The sequence below is a fragment of the Solea solea genome, chromosome 2 (assembly GCF_958295425.1).
Source record: "Solea solea chromosome 2, fSolSol10.1, whole genome shotgun sequence".
In the NCBI taxonomy this organism is placed as follows: domain Eukaryota; kingdom Metazoa; phylum Chordata; class Actinopteri; order Pleuronectiformes; family Soleidae; genus Solea; species Solea solea.
Window position 1 is genome coordinate 22,658,999 of NC_081135.1, and position 22,313 is coordinate 22,681,311.

Genomic DNA, 22,313 nt, shown 5'->3' on the forward strand with positions numbered 1-22,313 from the left:
TATCACCTTGCGTGTGAATTGGGCGATCGTTATTCTTTGCGGTTTCTCTCCTCTTCATGTTTACTAAATTGCAGCTGAAGCTCAGATCAAGCTTTCGCAGTTGCAGCCCCTAAATTGTGGAATAGACTGTAATTACACATTAGACAGGTCTCTTCACTGTCTTCACTAATTTTAAATCTCCTTTAAAGACTCACCTGTTTTCTGCATTTGTGTGTCATTCTCTTGTTCTGCACTTTGTGAGTGAGATGTCATCTATGTTCAAATTATTTAATTTAATTTTACTACTGAAGAGCACTTTGGTCAACTCTTTTATTAAGTTAATTTATTTGATTGGATTTCTAATTTCTTTCTGGTCCATCATTAGTTCTCTGTTCATAAAAATTGAATTAGAAGACCACATGTAGCAAAAGGCAGCAGTAAATTATGTATTTCTAATAGTTTTCAATTATAGAACATGCACAGATGTTTCATCCCTCTGGCCTTTTTTTTATTATTACAGGCTTTAAGTGAAATCAGCTTGAATGTTCCATTTCAGTGCTTTTAAAATCCTGCAGTGTACATTATTCAGTATTGGCAAGCTGGTGTAGAACTACATAAACATGTCTTTGTTTTTATCTTATGCATTTAAATAACTTGGATGCAATACAAGCTGAAATGCTGTCTGCTTAATGTGCATGTGTATGTGTGTTTTTTCACTTAGATGAAGAGAGCAGTCGTCATGTTGTGGTGAACTGCAGTGAGGCACTGCTAAAGAACAACACGTACTGGCCATTAGTTAGTGACTTCATCAACATCCTCTCACATCAAAGTGTAGCAAAGAAGTTCCTGGAGGACCAGTCATTGTTGATGCTCTGGATGAGCTTTGTGTCATTTTTTCAGGGTAAGTCATTATTGCAAAGGTGAAAAGTAAATTAGACATTTGAATTTTGGCTCAAATCCAGTAGTTTCACCATTATGCATCATTGCTCAGCATGCTGGTGCAACATCTTTAGTTTAGTCTGACTATAAATAATCTGAGTTGTGATGTGTGTGGCACTTTGTCACTGAATTAGAATTGTAGCCACTGCTGCTCATTTGCCATGTGGACTCTACCACCAGCCTAAAAATAACGCTCAACCCTTGTACAGTGGGCCTGAGTATCCACTTGCAGAGTGTTGAGAGCACAGAGTCACCATTACGTGTTATGCACGTCTCCTGAACTACTTTTGCATAAATACTATACATATAACTATATATGTATTTATGTGTGTTGATAAACAAAGTGAAATTCCTTGTTTGTTATTCTGATGTCTATTTTCTTTTGCTAGTTTATGCTAGCATTGAAAGATCACTGAATGTGTGTCGAGTGCAACGATAATAATCATTTTTTTGTTTGTTTTATTAATTTCTTGCTATGACAGGTATGAACCTGAATAAGCGGGAGTTAAATGAACACGTGGAATTTGAGTCTCAGACATACTATGCAGCATTTGCAGCAGAACTTGAGGCATGTGCACAACCAATGTGGGGTCTCTTAACACACTGCAAAGTCAAAGTAAGTCATGTCATTATCAGGGCTTTAGAGTGTGACTTAATGTGTTTCTTTGGTCGCACTGGTGCACCTAACATTCCTAGAGTTTCCCATACATTGATCAATGCTTGGCGACAGAATCAACACTGACCGTGACATATTGATTCTGTCTCGTTTTTTCCCAATGTGATTTTATAAACACTACGTATTGTTCTGTTCATTCATCTCCCTGCCCAGCCTCTCTCTCAAACACACTGACATGCAGGCATGCACACACACACAGACTAACAGCTGATTTGTCTGCCCCTTCTCTCCACACACAGCGCATGCAGCCTATATCAAAAAATTACATGCAGAACGAGGTATTTTTATTCTACGAGTGCCTCAGTTTGTAAGTTCGGGAGATAGTATTAGCTTGCTAGTACCCTTCTCTATTGGTAACCTCAGACACGGCACAGCATCAACATTATCTCCCTCCCTGTTGATTATCTCACAAGCGTAGCACCATCACTCTTGTATGTGAACTCAATGCTGGAAAAATTTGGTGGTGACTGACGGCATGCCTACAGTAGACCAAACTACAGTACAGTATAGTAGTATTCTAATAGAGTTATTAGGTGCACCTAACTGCACCAGTGCAATCAATGCAAAAACTTAGTCTGGATCCCTGTTCACATCTAGACTGTTCTCACTCTCAGAATTTTAACATTTTAAATTGTCTGTCAACAGGAGACTCAGGAATATACTAAAACTGTGGTACGCTACTGTTTGGAGACCCTTCAGATCTGGTTTGATGCCATTGGCTTTATTGATGAGGTAAATTGAACGATTAATGTGACTAGCTTACATGCAAGAATTCCTCTCCCCGAATTCTCATGTTTTCTGTATCTCTCACAGCCTGCTCTAAATCAGGTTACGTTTCACCTGCCACTGCACCGCTACTATGCTATGTTCCTCAGTAAGGTAAGTCAGAAGATCTCATCTATTCAGGCATGAGTCTGCAGTGCGTGTGTGTTTTAGTGGTGATATTCTTTTTTTTGGTTGAAATTTGTCAGGCTATAAAGTGCCAAGGCCTGGACTTGGACAGCCTCCTTCCTGATCAAGAGATGCTGATGAAGATCATGGTGCATCCGCTCCAAATCCAGGTCTAACACTAAAGAGCCTATTTTAATTGATATTCACCCACACCTCCTTGTAGCCATTTTTCAGTAAAAACCATGTGTTAACAAAAACTAAAACTGTTGTAGGCGTGCCTGTCGGAGATCCACAGCAACATGTGGGTCAGGAATGGCCTCCAGATCAAAGGTCAGGCTATGACCTATGTGCAGTCACATTTCTGCAACTCGATGATTGACCCAGACATCTATTTGCTCCAGGTTAGGATTAACTGGATCACATACTTACATTTTATATCAGATTGAATTTTCTTTTTAAAGATCATATTGTGTATTTATTGTTGTTTCTTGTAACAGGTTTGTGCATCAAGGCTTGATCCCGACTACTTTATCTCAAGTGTTTTTGAGAGGTCAGCCATTTCATGCACACACGTGTACTTGTTGCTGCATAATACATTTCAATTCACAAACAGATTAGTGAGCACTTCATGCATTCTTTACACTGTTTTCTGCCTTACAGGTTTAAAGTGGTTGACCTTTTGACCATGGCGTCTCAGCATCAGAATGCGGTGTTAGACTCTGAGCAGGAGAGACCGATGCTTGAAGGAGCTCTGACTTTCTTGGTCATACTAACGAGCCTTCGTATACATTTAGGTAAGTGGTATTGCAGGAAATCATGCTCTGGCATAAACAGTAGAGCAGTATTTCAGATTTCTCACATATTATGGGATATTATGGGGCTAGATACTGCTCAGCAAATTCTAAGTTATTTAAATGTTGTTTCACCTTAAACACTTGCACACTGTTCATCAGAGATATTTTTTGTGGGCCACTGTTATCATGAGCAGATTTTGTGAGGTGCAAATATTGATATTCAAACCACCAAAGGCAATAACTAAGAGTTTAATGGTTAATATCACTGTTCACTATATAGCAGTGGTCTACTATAGTGATACTGTATACTCCCTACAGTACACTACACTATATTTGTGCTTTAAATATAGACAAACATTTACCTACACCTTATTCTTGTTCACAGTCATTTACATAAGTACTAGTTTACAGTATATGAGAAAAGACAAAAAGCCCACCCTTGAAATTGTGGTGCAGAAGGGGACACGTAGAAAAATTGGTGTGCACCTAAATTTTGTGCCGGTCTACCTAAATTAAAAAGTTAAGTGCACCACTGCAACCAATGCAGAAAATCAAGTCTGGAGCCCTGACATGTATGGTGTTGAATAAGATTGTTAGTTTGATATTTGCTTAAACACTCAGACATCAGACTTAAGTTATAAAATGTTGGGCTATACTGTTTATTAATCATTCACTCTCTCATTCTCACTAACAGGGATGACGGACGATGAGATCCTTCGGTCTGAGATGGTCTCACAGTTGTGTATGAATGACCGTACACACAGTGCACTTTTGGACCTTGTATCCTTCAGTACTAAAACACATACCATAAATGGTCAGAATATTTAATTCCTTTGGGACACCCTTGTTTTTTTTCCTTATCAGTGTTTACTTAGATTCCTGAGAATCCCAACCCCAAAAGTGGCATCGTCCCAGGGAGTTGTAGTTTTGAGGAGATGCTCTCTGGTGTGGCCGACTTCAAAGCCCCAGTGTTTGAGCCTGGAGGCTCCATGCAGCAGGGCATGTACACACCAAAAGGTAGGATGACTCAAAAACGGACCATTGTAACAAATACCCTGTTAATTTTTTTAAAAAATGACTTAGTGTGGTAAATTTACATAGAATTAGGGATGTTGAAGTAAATAAAATGGTTTGTTTTGAGCATAAAAACAAAGAAGCTGTGTTTGCTATCAGGTGTTGACCGTATGTATTGCTAGGGGAGTATTGATGAACTAAAACTCCCAAAGACATTTAGCTTTTTATGTAGTGTGTGTGAGTTGACAGAGATCTGCTGGAAGGAACATTTTGCTCCAGATAACAGGTCGGCCAGGTATTTGTTCTTTTAAATTACTGAGTACTTGTACTGTACAAATGTTGTTGTGCAGACTCAAGGTTTCCTGCCACCCTAGCAAAAGAAGTTGGAATGCTAATCTTCTCTATGCTGAATGCTTTCTGTGCTACATCTGCAGAACCAAATTTTTACCCAAGGGACCTTTTAGTGAGTGGTCTACTTCCCACTATTGGTCAATTTTAGTGTTAAAAATGCAATTTGGAGGGAAGTACATGTTTAAAATTAAGAGAAAATGTAAAAAACTGAAAAACAACAAAGAAAAGTCTACTGTTATGTGTTAAAATAAAGTCATTGTGGTCTATTTTCTATGTGGATGGGAAAATACATTTCTTCCCAATATTAGTTGTACTTTAATCGCTATTTTCTGGTATAGGACTTACCACCACAAAGTCTAACCTAAGATAAACTAACATGTTTACAAAAGTTATAATTGCTCTCTATTGCACTCCTAATATTTTGATTTATGAATAGAAATGTACCTAGAACACCCAGAGTGTTACGTCTGTCATAAATGTAGCCGACCACTTGGGGTCAGGCTTAAACCACTTAAAAGAGGAGGTGAAAGCAGGAAGAAAAGGATCCATTGTGATTTTGTACCAGAGTTTACTAAACATTTCCCTCCCTTCTGTCACTCAGCGGAGGTGTGGGAAAATGAGTTTGACCCCATCATGGTCATCCTCAGAACAGTCTATCGACGTGATGTCCAGTCAGCAATGGACAGATACTCAGCATTGTAAGTTTAACACTGTTGCAGTTATTCCTTTAACTATATCTTATATCATGTAGAGCAGTGTTTTTTTAATATCATGGTATAATCTCCTTTTTGTATGTATTTTGCCTCCCGTTTTTTTTTTCTTGAGTATTGTGTTTATTCATGCATACCAACCTACATCTTGATCTGCTCGGGGTCATAGCTTCTCCTTTTTCACCTGCTGTTGAACGGACATGATTAGAAAGGTCAGGTCTGCTGGGCACTGGACTTGGTTCCAATTAAATTGCTCTTGAGAAAAAAAAAAAAAAATCTATTATTACAGGCTGAAGTGTTATAGAATCAAGGAAATCTTTCTTCTTTGATTGCAGTGCAGACATCTCCCAAGAAAGATGTGTTGGTAGTGTTGGAGAAGGAGATATTTGGGGTCAATTCTCTTAGGATCACTGTGTTTCAGTGTTTAAAAACGGGTCGCTTGGAAGAAAACCTTTTCTACAATGGGATGTGTAGCTAAATACGTCACAGTTAACTTGCAATTCTTTCACAAACCCTTTTCTTTGCCACTACATTATTTTTTCAAGCCAACTGGAATGGAGCCATATTTCCCCTTGAAACATATTCAAGCTGTCATTTCCACTTTCAGTCTGATGCCAGCCTCATGTTGCTCATTCACGCTGTTTGGTTATGATGGATTGCCTGTCAAGCCGGCCATGGTGTTATATAACACTGATCCCAATATCAATAATAGAGTGCGTGACCGTGCTGCTCATCAAGTATTCTGTTGCATAGACAAAAATCTTTTGTACAGTGAATTATTATTATTATTATCAGTATTAGCTGGGACTTTGTCAAACTTTTGTTACATCTGAGCGAACAGACATTTTTATTGGTGTGACATTGGCTGGTTGTTCACCTGATATATGTATTTCTTTTTTTGTGGACTAGTTTGAAGCAGTCTGGTATTCACACCGGCAATCCTTGGCCACCGTACAAGGAGAGGACACCTTTGCACCCGTGTTACAAAGGCCTCATCAAGCTGTTGCACTGCAAGACACTACACATTGTGATATTTACTCTCCTTTACAAGGTGAGCCTTTTAACCACTATCATTGATAATACATTGCTCAATTTACACCTTAAACTAAGCTAGACCTGACTGTGTTTGACCTGACTATTTATCTGGTGCATATTTACTGTGACTTAACAAATAATTGCTGTTGACATGTTACAAGATACTGGTGAAAAATAAATTGCAAAAGATGTAGCACAAAATGAACAGTAAACAAATTCAGTGTTCCAAATACTGCAGCAGCATTTGTTGAGTTAGTAACAGTAATAATGAGTCATATTTGGTTTACAACTAATGGTTTAATATGTTATAGATATGGATGGATCATCAGAACATGTCGGAGCATGTGCTCTGCATGGTGCTGTACCTGATTGAGCTTGGCTTAGACAACCAAGTTCAAGACAACAAGGGAGATGAGGTGAGATATAAGGGCTTGAGCTGCAGCCTTCACATTGCGTAGAATGGACTGCAAACCCACATCCTGCAAAATGTATATCTTATGCTTCCAGGAACCTTGCATTGAGGAGCACTGCCATGACAGCTGGTTCCCTGGCACCAACCTCCTCTCCAACCTGCACCATGTCATCAATTTTGTGAGGGTTCGGGTTCCTGAGACGGCTCCTGAAGTGAAGAGGGAGGCCCCTCCTAGCACCAGCACTGAAGCTTCTTCTTATGGCCAGGTAAAACAAGCTTTGCTTCAGGCAAGGGCTGGGCGGTATGGCCAAAAATGTTATTAAGACAAGAAGGTTTCATCATCACATCAGTTGATATTGATAATGATCTAAAATGTGAATGACTTTTAGCTCCCCAAGGAATGTTGAAGAAACCAGGTAATTGTGCTTATAATCTTGACAGACCGAAGACGACAAACTCAGACATTTTGCATAGGCAAGATTTACAGCAACTGTGTTTCAAAGTGCTTGCATAATGCAGAAACATGATCTTTATATATATATCGAACCTTTGTAATATTGAGGTAAATCATGTTGCGATATATTACTATTGAATTATTGTCCAATAGAGGTAAGATAATATCGTGATTGTTTTAAATATATGCAAAGTTACATTATCGAGTATTTATATGACTTTACAAAAAACTGAAACTCCACACATTCGCTGAATGTTTCAGCAGTGAGTAGGATTCAATGTCACATGACATGGGCCTACATGATCACATGACCTCTAACTAGCATCCTCCCTGTCACACAGGTTAGCCGCGTGTGGTTATGCTAATAGGGAGAAAAACAGCTGCTTGGGGATAGATATTAAATAGTGTTGATCTTAAGTTATTTGGTTTTATTTTGGAGTTGCTCAAGTTTTAAAAACCAAAGTCTGACTAGTGACTTTACACCAGACTTCTGTAGTAGTTGGAGATTAACCCACGTTTTTAGGATTGTTAAGTAGTTTTAACTTATCTACAATTCGGCACTGTTCTGCTTGATTTCTGTCCACACGAGTGCAGCCTCTGTGGCAGCGGTCTGTGGCTCGCGATCAGCGGCGCTGTCCCTAAATACACCACTCCACTTTAAAAGACTCCCGTTAAATATAGAGGTTTCCCTGGTAGTTGTTGGAGATTAACCCACATTTTAAGATTCCTACTACTAGCACGCTTGGAAAATAGTACCTGGTACCAGGTACTATGCTAGTGGAAACGCTACTTAAACTGTGCAGAGGCGAGTAGAGCCGGTGGAAATGCGCCATATGTTTTTTATTTATCTTATAGTAGAACATTGGCCTGTTCAATGTTTCTGCACTGTAGTTCAGTTATAAGTCTTCTTTACTTGAATGCTTACGTTTATTGCCCACTCTTATTGCCCAGTCCTTTTGAAAGCTGAGCTGAAAGACAGAACCATTAACTTTGCAATGTCACTTTGGTAATAATCACAGTAACGGTTCTATGTCTCTGTTTATATAGCTCTGTGCTTCCTGTCTATACTAAATGGCATTGGTTGGACAGCAGACTGAGCATCTTAGTACTTAGGGCAGTCATTACGGAACTTGTATTTATAGGGGAGTTAACGGTGTTCCTGCTGGATTATATTAGTCGTCACTTTGCCAGGTCTGCATTGCTGTCAGATTTCTTTAGGTACCTTAAAGTCCTCCAGAAGTTGGTGAAATAGCTCTCTGCTGTCTATGCATGGTTTCCACAGTTTGGCATCATAAATGACCCATGTCACTTCTGCTCACATAAATCAGTAAATCAGTAGCTCAGTGTGGCAATTATGCAAAACATTGTGAACAAAAGAGATGTAAATTGCACACGGATTGTATTGGACGCATTCAAACGAAAAAGTACTGTTTGCGCCAACATGCTGTGCAAAGATTGAATTAACATCTCTTTCAGCTGCTGCTGTTTTATCAAATTATAACATCGTACCTGCTTCCTGTACAAAGTTTACCACCGAGCATCAACATGGTGCACAATGTGGACAGTGGGTAACCTAATAGTCGTTAGGCTGCTTATTCAACAGATAATGGTGAAGATTTATTTTTGGTGTGATACTTTTCTTTCACATTTCTGTTAAGTCTGCAGTGGCATGTGTTAATTCATCATCTTAACATTGTTTATTTGGGACCTTCATATTCATCTGTCATTATCATTGTTATTGTCGTTCATTTTGCTGTACCTGCTCCACAGAACTCCAGACGTCTGTCAGGGAATTGGAGAGAGGTAGCCATCTGCACCTATATTTTAAATTAAAAAACAAAAACAAAAAGCAACTGAATTTGCTAATTGTATTTTTTTTTTTTATGAAAGAAAATTTGTGCACGAGGTTTGTTTTGTGCTCTTCAAAGGAGGTCTGCTGTTGTGTGTCCTGGTTTGTGTATAATGTTGTGCTTCAGCAGTTTCTTTCCCTCTTGACTGCTGAAACTAATTATGTGTGTAATGCAGGTTTGGGTAAATGCTTTTTAACCGCATGTCAGTATGATGGATGTTGCCTTGACTGGGCCATATGATGTATGTTTATTTAACGGTGCAGCTCAGGTGCTTTTTGTCAGGTCAGGTCAGGGCAATCCTTCAGATGGCTTGTGTGCTTTTACATCAGGATGATTAGAATTTTGCCTGGAATATGGTTGTTGTTTTTTTTAGCACCATCAGCAAAGCTATTCATGAGATGTCAGCTGAAATTTGGATAAAATGGACATTCAATTTGATGTCTTTATGTATGGTCTGACTATGGTAATGAACCACCCCTTCAATCCATCAAAGTCTTTCAGACGATAAGTGATGTAATTTTGAGGAGATGGTGTTTGTTCTTAAAGACTGGTCTGTCACAACACCCAGATAAAGGTGAAATTTGATGGCATGCTGGTCTGGTTTTTTTTCCCCCTGTCCTTTCACACATTGTGTTAATTTAGTGTAGGCTTGACACTTGATATATAGCAAGGGCTATTACTTTGTAAGTGTGTGACAGTAGTTATACATACATGTTTACTGTGGGTTATTGTTTCTTAAAATTAATTTTTGAAAATTATGTTTTCAATGCTTTCCCAGAACCTCCGTGAGGCTCAGATGTTCAGTCTTGTGGCAGAGCGCAGGAGGAAGTTCCAAGAAATAATCAACCGCAGCAACAGTGAAGCCACCCAGGTCATCAGGCCCAAGAGCTCCACACGCTGGGTCCCCCCAGGGACACCTCCACAGTTGGTGACGGAGATCCTGGAAATCAGAGAAAGCATGCTGTCCCTCCTCATCAAGCTCCACCAGAAAATGTCATCCAGACAGAACTCTCTGTCGGCATCCTGGCTAGAGGATATGGACACGAGCCGCCATGCTCATGGAGATGGTATTACAGCTATTGAGAGAATCCTCACAAAGGCAGCCACTCGCAGCTGCCAAATCAAGCGTAGCATCCAGGACATTTGTGGAAAGGTGTGTCCTCCAGTGCCACCAAAGAAGAGCAGTCCCTCTGACAAGAAAACCATGGATAAAGAAGAGAGGTAGTGTATGTTTTTAACTACACTTGCACAGCTTCATTAAATTAAAGTTGCAAGGTTTATAAATGGCTGAGGGTTGCGAGTGCGTCAAGATTGAGAATGAGGAAATTGTAAAAAGGATCGACTTGTGGACTTGGCTTGGTTTCAAAGAATCAGATCGAAAACAGACAAATGCGGGGCTCTAGAGTGTGAAACCTTGCAAGTGCGGCAACATTTTTTCTTTGGTTGCTAAGGTGTATCGAACATTTCCAGTTTCCCATAAGTGTGTGTGTCTGTGTGCACAGGTGTACACCGGGTGGAAGGGGTGGTGGTGACTTGACAATATACTCACTACAGTAAACCACAGTACAGTTTAGTTTTATTCTGTGTGTCTGTATGCCACCCTTTATGCAATATAACCACTACAAAATGGTCAGGATTTTCCCTGTCGATTGTCTAATCAGCGAAGCAATGTCACATTTAATGTGTGTACAAGCATTATATGTGTGCTTCAATTGAAAACAAACATGGATATATGAATGTATATGGAAAATTACAAAAAGGCAGCCCCCCAAGGGAGAAGCATCTTTCTGGTCATGATTTAAATTCTTGATCAAAGATTTGTGGTGCCGAGCCACAAGCACTTTGCTGAAGTGAAGATGCCCAAATTGTTTGCCCAGGTATGTGAGCAAGTGGAGAACGAGTGCTGTGAGTTGCTCAAATTTTAGTACCCAAGAATATATTGCAATACATACCGTTACCGCAGGATTTTTAAAATTATACCGCAATATGAATTTTAAGCCTACTACTCAGCTCTAACTTGAACTTCTATAATTGTGTAAAACACACTGTAAAAATGTAGACCACAATAATGTGCAAGGACAATTAGTTTGAATTCAGTCCCTTTTTTCTTCTATATATCCTCACGAGAAAGAGGTTAATGTGAAAAAGAATGCAAATCAGTGGTAGTGATAATTAATCATGATTCTGTCCTGTTAATATGCCTAAGCAGCTGATTTAAAAACTCAGTTTGCTAATTCTTTTTTGGAAAGATACATAACTGACTTATTCGTATGTGTTGCTATTAACCTGTATTTGGATAAAACAAATCAAGTTAAAGTCGGGTTTTTTTTAGCTGTTTGCTTCAAATCCCCCTACCAGTCTGTGTTTCCAAGTCCTCTCCTCTAATCGTGATGGAATGGGCTATAACCATTTGATAATGGCCTGCTTTTGGGTTGACTTCACCCCCACACACAGGTAATGGTAGAATCGAGTCCCATTCTCTTGAACAGAGCAGTTTCCATGGCAACAGCCAGGCAGCAGTGTACCCAGGCCAGTAAGAAGTGAGAGGCTGCTGCCCATTCTTTAGGCTGATTGTCGGCACCCATAAGCCATCAGTGAAAATTATTGAGCTGCAAATCTCCTGTCAGCCTTTGTTTATGTGTTCTTATTAGAGATTTAATTTACAGTCAGGTCTCACCCTGAAGGTCTGCAGAGCAGGGCTCAAACCATCATATTATTTTAATAATTACCCCTTTTCTGTGTTGAAATATGACATGTCATTTAGTAGTCATTTGCTGTGATTTCAAGTTTGAAAACTGGTTTGCTGTTGTTAGGTATTGTAAGATAACCTTTCATTGGTTCTGTCTTGCAGGCGTCAGAGGGCTAGAGAAAGACAGCAGAAACTGCTTGCTGAATTTGCCTCCAGACAGAAGAGTTTCATGGAAACGGCTATGGATGTTGGTAAGAAAGAGCCAGCTCACCTTTTGTTTATTGACTTATTGCTTCAATTATTCCTTGCACCATATAACAAAGATTTTAAGATCATTACAATTAGTAATTTTGGTTTGTGGACAAAACACGACATTTGAGAATATCATTTCAAGGTTTGGGAAACAACAATCCACATTTTCTCACATTTTATGGACCAAACAAGTACTCGTTTAATCGAGAAAATAATCAACATGTTAATGGTTTATGGAAATAATCATTAGTTGCAGTTCTACGGTTTATTGGTCGTCTAACTTGGAATTACGAATAAAGAAATTGAGAGTGCATTTTTGTGCTAATGACTTTCCTTAGTTTATACATGTTTAAGATGAATGGTGAGATGGCACTGCTTTAGAAGTACTATAAAGAAGTAATATAACCAGGTCTCTTTGAGCTACAAAATATATGTAGAATCAGCATATCTAACCAAAACAAACACTGTTTTGGATATTTGCACCTAGAGCGCAGTTGTTTTTTGTACAGATATACGACAACAAAAATACACCTGATTGTTAAGAACATCCCAACAGACTGGTTTTAAAAATAACGTTATAAAACCTCAAAGATGAGGACTTTTGGTTTGAAGGACATATTAATGCAGCCCTTTTAAAGAAAAATGCTCTTGGCTGAAATAAACCTATCACTGCTATTCCTCTTACACTGGGGCAAGGTGACAGTGGGCTGAGTCCACATTTGTGATTTCTGTGGGCCTGTTAAAGGAGACTGAGAGGAGAGGGTTCCTGGGGGAGTGAGGGTGACTGCTGGCTGAGGGCACAAGGATCAAAGCACTAATAGTGGGCTGGACGTCCAGGACCTACTCTGAGACAGTATGGTTAGGGAATGAATAATGGTTGCTGTGATCAGATGGACCGTTCTGGCAGGACTGTAGGCTGACCTCTCCCTGCACACTTCTTCTGGAGCAGTGACTTACGTTAATTTACTTCAAGCAAACTTTTGGCAGTACATCATCTGCCCTAATGTGAAATTTAAACAGAACTGAAAGATTTAACCTACTACGTGATCTTTAATTTCAGCACTAAAATAATGATGGTATTTCTCATGGCTTCTGCCCTCTTCTCCACAAAATACCTTTGGAGATAGAATTGCACAATTGTCTAGTTTTAAGCAGCTTTTGTCACAGAATTAACATTCACATAAAAACCTTCAAATTGTGTTTGATAAAAGGAACTTCTGTTAATTCATATCATCTTTGGTGTGGCTGCTGGGAAAATTACACTTTAGATAAGGAACTAGGTCTCAGAGTTGCAGAGTGATGGTTAATTTGTTTTCATTGTACCTACTTGCCACTGAGGACATAATAAAAATGGTGTGTATGTGCGGGCTTGATGTAATTTTAAACAGAGATAATACTTTTCTCTAAACTTTTCCTCGCTGTTCATTAGGTATATTATTTGTTGCAGTTTAGATTTGTTTAGCAGTGTTGCGTATCATCATTAGCTTTAAAAGGGTCTCCGTTTCTCTGCATGTGCACAATAGTTTGAAGAGGAATCGCAAATATATGCTGTGGGAAGCATAAAGCACTTCCACACCAACAGACAGTGTCCTTGTCATTGTGTGTGTGTGCGTGCACTGTGTATGTGTGTGGCTCTGTGTACTGGGATGGCCTGGGGCTAAAGCTTTAGTGTAATGCAAACAGCTTTCATTTCCCCAGGAACATGGTGACCTCTCCTGTGAACATATTATTCCAAAAAAGCAATAAATCAATATCCAACACGGGTTGGCATTTCTACGCAACACAAACTCCTCAAATTGAACACAGTTCTTAACATTTAAAACTAATATCACATCAGTAATTAATTTCCAGTGTTGTGGCTATCATGAAAAAGAAGCAAAAAAGGAATTTGTTTTTATTCTCACCATTGATATTTGGACAATAAATACATACTTTATTTCATTTAAGTCCCACTTTGGCTGTCAAAATTGTATATATATTTGTATGTGTATGTATGTGTGTGTGTATGTATGTATGTATGTATGTATGTATGTATGTATGTGTGTGTATATATATATATATATATATATATATGTATAGTGTGTGTATATATATATATATGTGTGTGTATATATATGTGTGTGTATATATATAAAACTATTTATAACCATATGTTTTATTTTTTTCTTCTTCTTTCTATGACAGAATCCCCAGACACTGAGGCGGCCATGGATGTAGGGGCATCTGAAGTAATGGAGTCTGAGGTTCTTTACGAATGTGTGATCTGTGGCCAAAGTGGACCCTCCACTGAGGACCGTCCCATTGGCCTTGTAGTTCTCCTGCAGGCATCTTCAGGTACTGCGTAACTTGTAGCCCAACACTGCATAATCTTTAACTACAATCATAAATCTACACAGTTTTATGCAAATACTAAATGATTTGGACAAATTATTCTTCATTACTGATTTTGCTTCCAGTCCTTGGGCATCGCTGCAAAAACAAAGAGGCAAAGGATTTACCAACGACTGATGAAGAGCACATCTACCCTGCAGACACATGTGGAGTGGCTCACGATGTCAGACTCACGCTGATGCAAAGATTCTTCAAAGATGTGGGTGTATTGCAGATGATGTTGCCAGATTTATAACCAGAGAAAGAGGTCAGAGTGCTTGGTGCACTATTAGGGGTATGGTTTTGTTGGCTTAATATTACAACTTCAGAAGGGGTCTCATCCTTTCTATGAAATTCTTGACACTAACTTTACCTGCATGTCAGCAAAGGTATGAATACGTTGTTTTACTGCATCTGGTAGTAACTGTTTGTTTGTTACATTATGTGAAAAATGGCCAAATAAAATGCACTTAAGTGTGCACAATCAATACTCCAAACTAAAAGTATAAAGCCTTATGAAAACCTACTGTGGCAAATCCAACGTTCATTACAATCAATGACTTGGGTATAACCAAATATAAGACTCTTATTTTACTCTTTACCTCATAAAACACAGAATAATGTAAACTTGTTTATTTCCACTTTGTTATATAGTTCTATGGGTTGTTCTATTGAATCGCCAGCACCACAAGAGGTCCAAGAGGTTGATGCTTTGGAGACAAATTTCCATACTCTAATTGATGTGAACATTCTCTTTTGAATTCTGCAGAGTTCTTGTCTGCAGTCCGTGTCAATAGGTTGGGATGGAGGCGTCTACGTCCAGACCTGTGGACACACTTTGCATATAGATTGCCACAAGTCATACATGGAGTCACTGAGGGTAAGACAAATCTCATAATGAGTTAGTTAGTCGAGAGGCTGTTTTTGTCATCAGTTAAACATGCAAGTTGCCTGCCAAGTACATAAATCCAATATTCATTATTCATTAATTACAAATACTTAAATTGGAGAAGGGTTAGGGTTTACTTGATGTGTTTTATTTATTGAAAACTGTGAAATGCTGAGTTTTATTTTTAACCTTTTGATTTGACAGTATTTCAGTATTTTTTTTTAATATTTTTAGTCTCTGAGCACCAGATATTTTTATTTTACTTAAACTAAAGAATACATTTTTCTTTTTGTTTTTCAGAACGACCAGGTCCTCCAGGGTTTCTCTGTCGACAAGGGTGAATTTACGTGTCCCCTCTGTCGACAGTTTGCTAATAGCGTCCTTCCCTGTCGCCCTGGGCGGGGCACAGAGGGTGGAGCCTGGCATGCACCCACAAACAAGAAGACAGGTGTGCTTGTAAAGGAAGTAGAAGATCTTCAGGAGAGACTCGGTCCTTTCCCTGTAAGTTTTATAGTAAAACTGGGAGTTTATCACTAAAGGCATACTGTGTGTCTTTCACAGCTGTGCTTTAAACACAGTCATCTCATTAGGGGCTAGTGGTAACAGAGAGTGATTGTAATTAGTACAATGAGCTGACGCCAAATCACAGGGGGTGTTGACCAATGATGCAGATGGTAACGGAGGTTAATTCTCTCAGGAAATGAGCTCCTGTTTAATCAAACACCTGCTATCCTCAAAATGTCAGTGTTTACTAGACCCTTTCGTACAATGAATGTATGTCTGTGATTGTATGATACATGTCATTTATATTATAATCTATAGTTCTCATAATTGCCTCTGTGCCGCTACTTTTATTTGACAGAAAAATACCAAAATATATTAATATTGTGATACACTTTTTCAGTCTCAAAATTTGTTGCATTTTTACGTCCATCCATTATTTTTAAAATTTACAGTATGTTTTAGTCCTAAAAACTGTCTTAAAACATGATGCATCCCAGGAAAGCTGAACTTTGTTTTATTTCGATGTCATTTTGTTCTTATTATTTCAAGACGGAGTCCAACTTAAGTAAAGAGATGGAGCTGGTTATCAAAGACATCAAGAACACCACTCAGAAGAAATACATGGACTATGGCAGGAACCCTGGCTCTCCTGATAATGATTTTCTCTTCATGTACTCCGTAGCAAGGTAAGGGCAAATTTGCGTGATTAGACAGGACTTGGCTAATAGAACCATTCGTAATAGTAATTATGTAAATTGTACTCTGTTATTCACAAACCCATCTTGGGGTTGTGGTTTGTTCAACAATCCCCCATTTTGTAATTTATAATGAAGTGTGCAATTAAAGCTAGAAGGTCATTTTGACTTACGGCCAATGTCTGGAGAACTTTGGCAGAGTAGTATATTATACTCCTGTAAATGCTTATTTTATGAAGCAGGATTGTGTCAGTAAAGCTTCCATCAACAGAAGTTTCAGCATACTGGATGTTCTGACATAATTTTTCATTATTGGATATACCTCTACCTGTGGGCAGTGCTGTATTGGGAGTGAGGTGCTGCTGAAGGAGTTTAAGTTTCTCGTTTTCTACAAGCAGATTGGCACAAACTGTTTCGGTGAAAACGAAAAAGCTCTTGATTTATCCGATAATTTACATCCCTGTCCTCACTTATGATCAGAGGCTGTTGGCTGTTACGTGAATGTCTGAAAGTCTGAGACATTTTGAAAGTTTGAAGTACTCGGAATAGAACTGCTGCTTCAGTGCATTGAATGGAAATTGTTGATGTTGGTTGGGCATCTGCTCAGATGTGTCCTGTACACCTTTTGTGGAGGAATTTTATGCACATCCATGTGGGCGTTAACCCTGGAACAAGTGCACTGCATGCAGCTGGGATTTTATATCCCATTTGGCCTTGGATGTTCCCATGATACCACAGGAGGAGTTGCATGCAGCAGCATGAAAACAATATTTTGGCTTTGTTATTTATCCTGCTACCGGCATGATCAAGACCCAGACAAGTAGCAAAAAATACAGTACTGTGTGAAAGTCATAGACCATCATTGGATTTGTTGTTTTAGCAATGCTATAATGACCATACAGTATAATTATCTCTCAATCACTATTTAGTGTGACCTACCCTTACTCTTGAACATTAGCATGCCTCTGGCTCTCTGAAACCTGGAGTGAAACCCTAATTCATGTTACTGGTAAACACTGTGCTTGTCCTACTATTGTCCTTTGTTTCCTTTCCCTTTCCTTAGCATTACGTACACATGTTGCACGAGTTAAACTCAGTGACCGCTTACTAATAATGAAACCATACCAATGGTCACAGAATTTGACAGACAGAGCACTACCAGCTTTGTGTTTTTATAAGACTTTTGCATTAACAAAGGGTGTTTGTGCATATCATTTAATAACCTGATTTGTTTGATTGTTTTTTTTATGTCCTCTTTTTGTAGCATCTTAAAGTCCTGTATTGAGTATGTGTGTACATCTGCCAGTTATGAGCAATGATTAGGTCGTATTGGATTAACTAAAAGCAATTCTGTGTGGCTACTGACCTCTGTGTCTGCAGCACTCGACCTTGGATAAAATAGAGTGGAAATATAGAATAGAATATCTTTATTGTCATTGTAACATATACAACAAAATTGAGTGCATTCCAAAAGATAAAGCGAGTAAAAATATATCCTAACATATAAATATTTGTAAGTGTTAGAAATAAACACATACTGTAAATAGACAGACATCTACATTCAGTATTTTTGCAATATTGCACAATGCCTCCAGACAGGTATCACGATTGTGAATGTGTGAATTTTGATTCAATATATTATTGACTGTGGGGTAAAAACTGTTCTTTAGTCTGTTTGTCGGTGTTTTCAGAGATCTGTATCATCTGCCTGATGGGACACATCACACTTACACCCCACTGACTGTAGAGACCAGTGGAGTAAATGCCAACTTGCTCTTCTGTTTTACTCTTAAGATCAGCTGCTCTTATTGAGTAACAGTGATCATCCATGTATAGTGACAGTAGTGTCCTCTCTGCAGTGTTAAGAGTCTAACTTTGAGTTTTTTTTCTTGACATGCAACTGAAATTCAATACTGCAGGTGTTGCATGTGTTGGACTGAGGGTATGGATTTTTGTTTCCTTTTTTTAAGTTGTTCAGAGGTCTGTGAAGGTGTTTGATTTGTTTTCTTCATATTTCTCATTAAGTTGCTGTATTGGTCCTGGAAGGGTTTCAAAAACAGAGTTTTTTTTTAAGCCGCATTAGCAGCTTTGCCACTTGTGCTGCAATAAAGTTACATCAGGTTTTGCTGTGTCTCCACTTATGTCTGAATGAGTATAGATTTATCACACCTTCTGCAATGACCAGTGGTCCATCATGCTGTGGTTGTCAGTTAGTTTTGTGGTTTTACAGTTGTCTTAGGTGATCTTGGGGTGAATTTGTCATGTAAAACACTAACTATATGATGCATCTGTGATGTCCCAGTTATATTTTGACCAGGGAGCTAAAGCTGTGATTCCATAATGGTACATCTTTGTTACAGTAGGTATTAGAATGGTAAAGCCCTCAGACAGGCTTGCGTTTTGACAGAGAACAGTACCTTTACTTGGGAGGCGGCGTGTGCGCTGTGCCCTATGGCCGTGTCAGCGTGTCACCCTGCATTGCATATTTTTAGATGTTCACCTGCTCCAACACACCTGAAGAACACTGCAGAAGCCTAATAACTACCTATTTATTTGAATCAGGTGTGTTCTTCCACATATTTCGAGGACCTGTATTGAGGAACCCTGCTCAGGAGAATAGGCCAGAAATGTGATCTTGGGGAAGAAAGTGACATGGTCCTTTTCTCGTCTAGGCTATTGTATCTTCTCAACAGATTTGTCACAGGTCCTGTCCCCCAGTTCACCCTAGGGTCACTTACTCCACTCCCATTCCAAAAACCTCTGCCCTTCCCTTTCTAGAGCATAGCCATTGAGACAATTTTTCCACCCAATGCTGTGGTTCCCTTAGCCCTCCACCCTGAACAGAAACATCCCCTGAGTGCGTATGGGTGCCTGTTGGCTCTCTGAAGTTCAGTGAACAACGCAAATTGCCTCTGTCACAGGGGCGCTCTTATCAGCAAAAGCCAGATGGAGCTTCACCATGGCTGCATTATCTATGTGAAATTGCTTTTTCTCCCAGCAAACCCAAGGATTTGCCCCCACCTTCACAGCCCATAGAAAGAAATGGCCAGTGGCAGGATGAAAACAGGCTAAGATCAGTCTTATTTTAGTAATTCCTATCTGTTTTCACCATCTGTGTACTTTGTTCAAGGTTTAAGGTTTTTTCCCCACTGTTGTTGGTGTTGTGGAATTAAGATTCAGTAGTAAAATGTGTTTGGGATATGCATGGGAAATGCGCATTGGAGATTATGCATGAACTGTAGCTGGAACAGCTTTTATGCTAATGGTCCAGCTTGTGCAAAATGGGTCTTGGAAAGCTGTCATTTATTTGATACGGCATTGCTGCCACAAAACGGGGACATTAAGTGGCAAGTGGTTTGACTGGGCATGCATCTTTCATCTTCCTGATCAAACTAGTAAAAGAGACCGGCTACGTAACCAAAAGCTGAATTTGATGATACTTGGCCATTGACACCAGCATCCACACCCACACTCTTGAATAACAAGCTCCTTTATTCATGCCAGTTTTAAAAGGACAACTGCTCTCAAAATACACAGTATGTGACTTATTGTATCAGTGAAACGTCCCATGTTACCTTTGTGCTAGCAGTTCTATTACTTCCAGCCCAATATCACAAGCCAATGCCTCATAGGGCTTTCAAATTTGCACATTACTCTCTCTTTTCTTAGACCCTCAGAGAGTACAGAAGAAGCACTTGTTGTACAGTAGTTGTTACTCATCATGTAAAACTTATAAACTTCTAAATTAATATTTGTTTAAAAAAAATACCCAAGCCACATTTCCCCTGTTCATACCTCGCAAGTTTAATATGGTTGAAATATTTTCAGAGATTTACTAATATCTTTCTAATTTATTGTATACCTGTGATGCAAATGTGTTCATTTAATTTAATACCTGCTTGTCCTTTTGGTCAGTAGTCCCACACACAGGCTGATGATTTAGTCCATGGTTCATAAAGATGTAGGTAAAATGTAAGGTGTGCCGTGTGTTGCATAATGCTGTGTGTTCCTAAGGTGCTATACATTCTGGTAGATCTAGTTTAAAATTGCTGTGATAAGGACGTGAGTGATGACTAAACAATACTTTTGAATAAGGCAGCAGAAGTCTTCCTTTGAGCATGCAAGGGAGACCAGAGCTGCAGTATGGTGTGGTGTATGAGAGAATTTGTTGTAGGAGAGTAATACATATTGAAATTGAAAACACATAATAAAAACTGCAAATTTGAACAGGAACCATGGTTGAAAAAGAAATGCAGGATAACTTGATTTACGGTGATCATAAATGTTGTAAGGGTGTAAATTGATTCTGTGGGCAACAATGTATAATGAGAAATTTGCAGGTGTCACAAAATCTGCTACAATACAATCGCATTTTTTTTTTTTTATAAGTGTACCTGTTTTGTGCTAAAGCTCACACTCTGTCTCCTCAGGACCAACCTGGAGTTGGAGCTTGTGCATCGGGGTGGAAACTTGTGTTCTGGAGGAGCCAGTGCAGCAGCCAAACGCTCGTGTCTCAGTAAGTACTCACTCACAGACCTCCTCATAGCTTCTGTCTTATTTCCTTTTTTCTCTTAACTGTTAAAGATAAGTCCACTTATTTCTACTATTCCAAATCAGATATTGTGAACCAATTGGATTGCCTATGATCACATTATGTGTTCATAGATCCTGTATCCATTTTAAATCACAGCTGATTGTGGCATCATTTGATAACAATAAAAATCTAAATACACAGATATTAGGTACACTTCATGACCAAATAGATTTTTTTTAAATAATATTCATGGAATACAGGTCTTGTTTACAGTATAATACAGTAGTGAAAAGTAGGAAGGCGTTTTTTGTTTGTTTTATGGTTTACCATGTATTGGTGCAGAAACGTCTGACTTGTGATCAAAGCCATTCTTCATGTTTCAGCAATGAACCATTCAAAGAGAAAAAGGGAGAAAAAACATTAAGGGGTGATTAGTAATGGCAGGCAGGTGAGCCGCTGGGCTGTTGGGAGCAGTCAGGGTAAATGAAGCAGACAAATGGGTCATGCGCTGTTTTGGTTGACTGTGTCACAAATGATGAAAACTGATCTCAGCTGAACCTTGAAAGAGAAGCACCACCCACATTTATTATATTAATAACTGGTCTCAATCTAATCTTTTGATTAATCGTTAAACTGTTTATCTAACTTTATAGATAAAGGACAAGATATTGCAAGTTGAAACATTACAAATGATTTAACGGGCATTTTAAGGAATGCAGTCACTGTGTATTAGCAGGCAATTATTTGTTGTTGGGTTTATTTTTTTTATTTTTTTTTTAATGTGAACGTTGTTTTGACTTGTCTAACTGTCAGAGGAAATCCTCCTGATTCTACAGCACAACACCAAAGGTTTAAAGGTGAATTAAAATTGTAAACCTCAATACATCCTGAAACAATCTGAACTAGACTCAAACCAAAGCTACACCACATGACCAGGAAGATAAAGTGATAGAATCATCAGTAATTTTAATAATGTACCTTTTTAATATACTCACAAATTGTTGCACTATCTAACGAAGTAACTAACTAGTCTAATGAAATCAAATAATATAATATTTATACCCATCCCTTATACATATAAGGTGTCATAGTAGTTTGTTGCTCTCACCACATCCCATTTTTGATTTTGTTTAATTATTCTGTCAAAGTTTTGGCTGCAGTGAAATGGCCTGTCATCCTTGAGTGGCTGAAAAGAGTTTTCACACCAGACGTTTGCCATTTATGAGCTACATTAGCCATGTAGTCGTGCTGACAGCCAAATTTACTCGGTTGCAG

The 22,313-nt window shown here is 38.8% G+C and overlaps 1 protein-coding gene across 3 annotated transcripts in view; it reads left to right on the plus strand.

The window, feature by feature from the left end:
• ubr3 (ubiquitin protein ligase E3 component n-recognin 3) overlaps nucleotides 1–22,313 on the plus strand; it is a 41,052-nt gene that overhangs the window by 5,441 nt on the left and 13,298 nt on the right. For 2 of the 3 annotated variants that reach the window (XM_058623347.1, XM_058623348.1), the window contains exons 9-31: nucleotides 701–880; nucleotides 1,401–1,534; nucleotides 2,240–2,326; nucleotides 2,408–2,473; nucleotides 2,566–2,655; nucleotides 2,758–2,886; nucleotides 2,983–3,035; nucleotides 3,146–3,279; nucleotides 3,974–4,059; nucleotides 4,155–4,296; nucleotides 5,246–5,342; nucleotides 6,264–6,405; nucleotides 6,701–6,805; nucleotides 6,897–7,067; nucleotides 9,026–9,058; nucleotides 9,884–10,326; nucleotides 11,957–12,045; nucleotides 14,231–14,380; nucleotides 14,503–14,636; nucleotides 15,186–15,296; nucleotides 15,606–15,806; nucleotides 16,359–16,495; nucleotides 20,935–21,020. In XM_058623347.1, coding sequence (XP_058479330.1) covers nucleotides 701–880; nucleotides 1,401–1,534; nucleotides 2,240–2,326; nucleotides 2,408–2,473; nucleotides 2,566–2,655; nucleotides 2,758–2,886; nucleotides 2,983–3,035; nucleotides 3,146–3,279; nucleotides 3,974–4,059; nucleotides 4,155–4,296; nucleotides 5,246–5,342; nucleotides 6,264–6,405; nucleotides 6,701–6,805; nucleotides 6,897–7,067; nucleotides 9,026–9,058; nucleotides 9,884–10,326; nucleotides 11,957–12,045; nucleotides 14,231–14,380; nucleotides 14,503–14,636; nucleotides 15,186–15,296; nucleotides 15,606–15,806; nucleotides 16,359–16,495; nucleotides 20,935–21,020 — 3,000 coding nt within the window. The remainder of the gene's footprint in view (nucleotides 1–700; nucleotides 881–1,400; nucleotides 1,535–2,239; nucleotides 2,327–2,407; nucleotides 2,474–2,565; nucleotides 2,656–2,757; nucleotides 2,887–2,982; nucleotides 3,036–3,145; nucleotides 3,280–3,973; nucleotides 4,060–4,154; nucleotides 4,297–5,245; nucleotides 5,343–6,263; nucleotides 6,406–6,700; nucleotides 6,806–6,896; nucleotides 7,068–9,025; nucleotides 9,059–9,883; nucleotides 10,327–11,956; nucleotides 12,046–14,230; nucleotides 14,381–14,502; nucleotides 14,637–15,185; nucleotides 15,297–15,605; nucleotides 15,807–16,358; nucleotides 16,496–20,934; nucleotides 21,021–22,313) is intronic. The other variant, XM_058623349.1, reaches the window with a different exon arrangement.